General features: G+C 40.2%; 1 protein-coding gene across 3 annotated transcripts in view; it reads left to right on the forward strand.

Moving 5' to 3' along the window:
• The window catches only part of smarcc1a (SWI/SNF related, matrix associated, actin dependent regulator of chromatin, subfamily c, member 1a), a 111,128-nt gene extending 107,844 nt beyond the window's left edge, over positions 1–3,284 (forward strand). For all 3 annotated transcript variants that reach the window (XM_039737713.1, XM_039737714.1, XM_039737715.1), the window contains 3 exons: positions 35–266; positions 573–719; positions 1,654–3,284. In XM_039737713.1, coding sequence (XP_039593647.1) covers positions 35–266; positions 573–719; positions 1,654–1,742 — 468 coding nt within the window. In that variant the 3' untranslated portion in view covers positions 1,743–3,284. The remainder of the gene's footprint in view (positions 1–34; positions 267–572; positions 720–1,653) is intronic.
• Positions 3,285–4,106: the final 822 nt, after the last annotated feature.

Below are 4,106 nucleotides of genomic sequence, written 5' to 3' on the forward strand. Positions count from 1 at the left end.
TCTATGAACTCTTCTATTCTCTCTGTCTATGCAGTTGGAGCAGCAGAGACAGCAGCTGCTGACAGAGAGGCAAGCATTCCACATGGAGCAGCTAAAGTATGCAGAGATGAAGGCCCGCCAGCAAATGGAGCAGCAGCAGGCAGCAGCTGCACAAAATGCAGGTGGAGTACATCCGCCTATGCCAGGAATGATGGGCCACCAGCAACAGCCATCTGGCTACCCAATGATGCACCATCCAATAGGATCTCACCACCCTGGCCAACCAGGTGAGATAACATATTACGTTAAATATATTGATGTCTTACAACACCACACCCTGTCAAAGCTGAGTCAAGGTATGTTGCAGGAAGATCCTATATGGGGCCCAAAATATTTGTTTTGAGACATTTTATCAATATAAAGATCAAACTATGTCAATCTGTCCATGAAACTCCTTGGAAATACTAGCCGTGTTTGTATTTTCATGGCACCCTTTTTCTCTGTTATCTGTAACCGCAGATGATGATGATATTGATTATTTCTTCTGTTGGTTATTTCAACAAACAGATGGTAATATGTTGTGTCTATTGCAGGCTTAATGGGTGGACCAATGGGACCAAATCAGCCTATGCCTGGTAGGGGGATGCCCAGCATTCCTCCTGGTGCACCACCTCACCCACCACAGTCCAGTCTGCCTCCAATGATGGGTCCTCGGCACCCTGGTGCACCAAATGGAATGTGTGAGTATTTGTGTCCTACCTGCAGCTTTGTGTCTTAAATAAGGGCCTTTCTGTTGCACAGACACCTGTTTTTTTTTTTTTAATACTATTTCTTGACCTTGAATATGCTTATTATATTCCTTTTTGGTCATCTGTACTTGGAAGCTGGATCCATCTCAACAAGAATTGTATTTGCAAGATGTCTAATGTGGTTATTGGCTTCTGTTTGCCATTTCTTTACTCTTACTATAACAGTTCTTGAAATTTTCATGTCTCATTTTTCCTTTATTCCTATCAACTAATCGTATAGATTTTGTCTATCTTAATGCAGTACCTTATTGCTATTGGTCACTTGGTGGCTATTTGGTGGATATTTACTACCACAGAGCATTTGTGCAAAGAAACCTAGTTTTTTTTTTGTCCTATTGAGAACAATAGCTCAAAATCAACTCATAGTTTATGTCCACTGAATAATCTTGATAAATCCTACTATTCTTCCCCCAAACTACCACCCCTACTTTTTTTTTTTTTTTTTTTAAAACAGTTTCATCAAGTTTGTCTTAGGTACTGATGCCTGGATGATCAGATACCACATAATAATAGAGGTACTTGCTGTTGATTTCCAGCAGTCTAGTCATGTCCATGACAAAAACGGGTCTATAGTGCAAATCTCCCTAGCTTTCTATTCGTTTTCAGCCTCATCAGTGCAAAAAAAAACTTTTTTGCCTTAATTGTTTGGTGCTGATGTGGGCATACCAGGGTACAATGTCACCAACACTCATGTTTTACTCATACCTCTTTTTTTTTTTTTTTTTTTTACCAATTCTGTCTTAGTCGATTTATTTTTTGTGTGCAATTTAAAATTGACTTTTGGTGAAGGGCTTCAAGTTGGAGGTACTGTTTGAAATAAATACTCAATAAATATTAACTTCTGTCTGCTCTTCTTTCTTTGTAGATCCCACTCCACCACCACAGCCTGATGGGATTTCTCCAGCTCACATAGGACCTCCATCTACTGCCCCTCCAAGACCTGCTGAAAATTAGTCCTTCCCCATGTTCCATTCTGAACTTTGCTAGGTTGTCTGCCTCTTCACTTAGTGTCTGGGATGCACTGTCTTTTTCGTAAACCTTACAGCAAAGCTCTGGCTTTCGCAGACTCTGCACTCTCTGGCAGATCTCTATTACCATAGAGGCAGTTAACCTCATTTACTTGTACCACACTAGTATCCAGTTGTGCATCACGGCCTGGCTTTCAGGCAACAGTGCAGGAAAACAATATCTGGATGGTTTTATTTAAGCCTTTCTATTTAATTTCACAGTTTTGTTTGTAGAAACCAAAAGTGACATCCTGTGTGGTACCCAGCGGCTGTTCATAATGTGTCATGATAGAGGTCTGCCTTTTGTGTAGTGTCACCTTTCTCTTCCTTATAATTTTTTTTCCAGCTCCGTTCTCCCTGTGAATTGCTATACAACAGCAACTTCCTCCATAGCGGTTTATTGAAGCAAATATAAAAGCTTTTCATAGCCCATTTGTGTAAAAGAGCCCTAAAGTGGCCAATACCTGGTGCCCGAGAAAGGTTAGTCCTGTCTACCCACAGAAGAGTGCAAAAGCCACTGTCTACGAGACTTGTCAATTTGTGGTCAGTTGTGCTTTCTGTGTATGCGCTAGTATACAGCGCCCTGTGTGTGCCACATATTCCTCAGTACTTTCCCGTCCCTCTGTTTAATCTACCTCTAAGTCCTACCAGTGCCCCACCCACACTTCACTGTACATTTGGCTTTTGTTTCCTTATGTTTTATCTTGGTCTGTGCAGATGGCAGAGTGACGGTGGCTCTCTTGCATCTCAGAAGTGGAAAAACTACCTCACAAGTTGGCCGGTTTATTTGGCACAAACTTGACATTTGACCAAGCTCACAAAAATATTTTTTTGATATAGTTCTGCAGCCAGAAAATGCATATTTTGGACTTACTGGGTGCATAATCAAAACTTGTTTTGTACCATGCACTGAGACTTGGACCTTTTGATATGTGGCTGTGCTTAGCAATAAATATTTTTGATACTTAAAACTCAAGCATTTGACTAAAGGGTGCACTGTGTCTCCTTGAAGAGAAGGCATATTTTTTTTTTCCTTATCCCCAAATTTGTTTTCACACCCATGTGGAGGCTCTATTTGACTTTTCATTTCTCATTTTGGGTGGAATGAATGATACCCAAGTCAGGAATATTTTCATAAATGCTGCTGCTCATAAGAGCTCCTTATAGTCTCCCTTTTCATACTTTGATAGCCACATTATTTTATTCCATTTGCCATTCCTAGCATTGCTGAGCGGAGGTGGAGATGGGATGGTTTTACATTAGTTTTGTTCAGCTAATTTAAGTTGTTTGTCCTCTTGTGGCTGGTAACCACTGGATGTGAGGCTCTGTGATGTCTTGCCTGCCACTCCAGGTAGTTAGTCTTAATTACTACCTGCGTCTGATCTGCCATTTCCACACCAGGCCACAGTATTCCTTTTCCATAGTTCTCTCCTTGGTAGTTTTTATCTCTTTTCTAAGAACAAGTTTTTGAATATCTGGCTTTATATTCTTTTAATGTTGTTATGCATTCCATAAAGGTGGAGTGTGGTAGCTCACCTGGCATGGTTTGGTCTGTGATCTCCACCTCTCCTCAGGTTGCTTGTCAGACTTTCCCCTCTCTCTCTTACCTGTTCACCTTTCTACAAGTGACAGGAACCAATTGTAACAGGATTTTTTTTTTTAAACCTTTGTGCAGAATGTCACTGTTCTTGCAGTTTTAAGTATAATTGGTACTAAGACCTTAACACTGTCAAATAAAAATTGTTTTGTATGAATTCAGTTGGTTTGTCATGTCATTACACTTTTGTTATAAAATCCACTTGGGTTGGGGATCCAAATGAATGGTAGGATTATTACATTTAAGTAGGAAGACTAGAAGCCAGTCAAACTAAGAGGGACTACACTCATTTGTGCTGGTTCCTGCTTTGTTCAATGTTATATTCTGATACAATTAAGAAAGCAAACTCCCCAGAAAAGGTGAATTTAAAAAAAGAGAGCATGCATTTGAAGATACAGGAAATTAAGGTAGATTTGATTTTTTTCTGTAAGTGGAAATCTGACACACAGTGAGATCAATTAAAAATCAACAATGACTGACTGATTGAGTCACTGGTCGGAACAAAACCCTATGGCCTCAGTGGACCTTGAGCACTGAACGTTGAGGACCAATAGTCTAATGTATAATGTGGACAACTGGTTCAAAGTGGTTCACATCCTTTAGGATATCTGCTGTATGTACACTCATTAGATAAGTATAAACTGTTGTGTATTTTGAGATGGAGTCTTTTCACATGAGAGGCCCTGGTTCACCGTGTTTCTTCACAGGACTCGT

Source organism: Polypterus senegalus, chromosome 15, assembly GCF_016835505.1.
Source record: "Polypterus senegalus isolate Bchr_013 chromosome 15, ASM1683550v1, whole genome shotgun sequence".
Lineage (NCBI taxonomy): Eukaryota > Metazoa > Chordata > Cladistia > Polypteriformes > Polypteridae > Polypterus > Polypterus senegalus.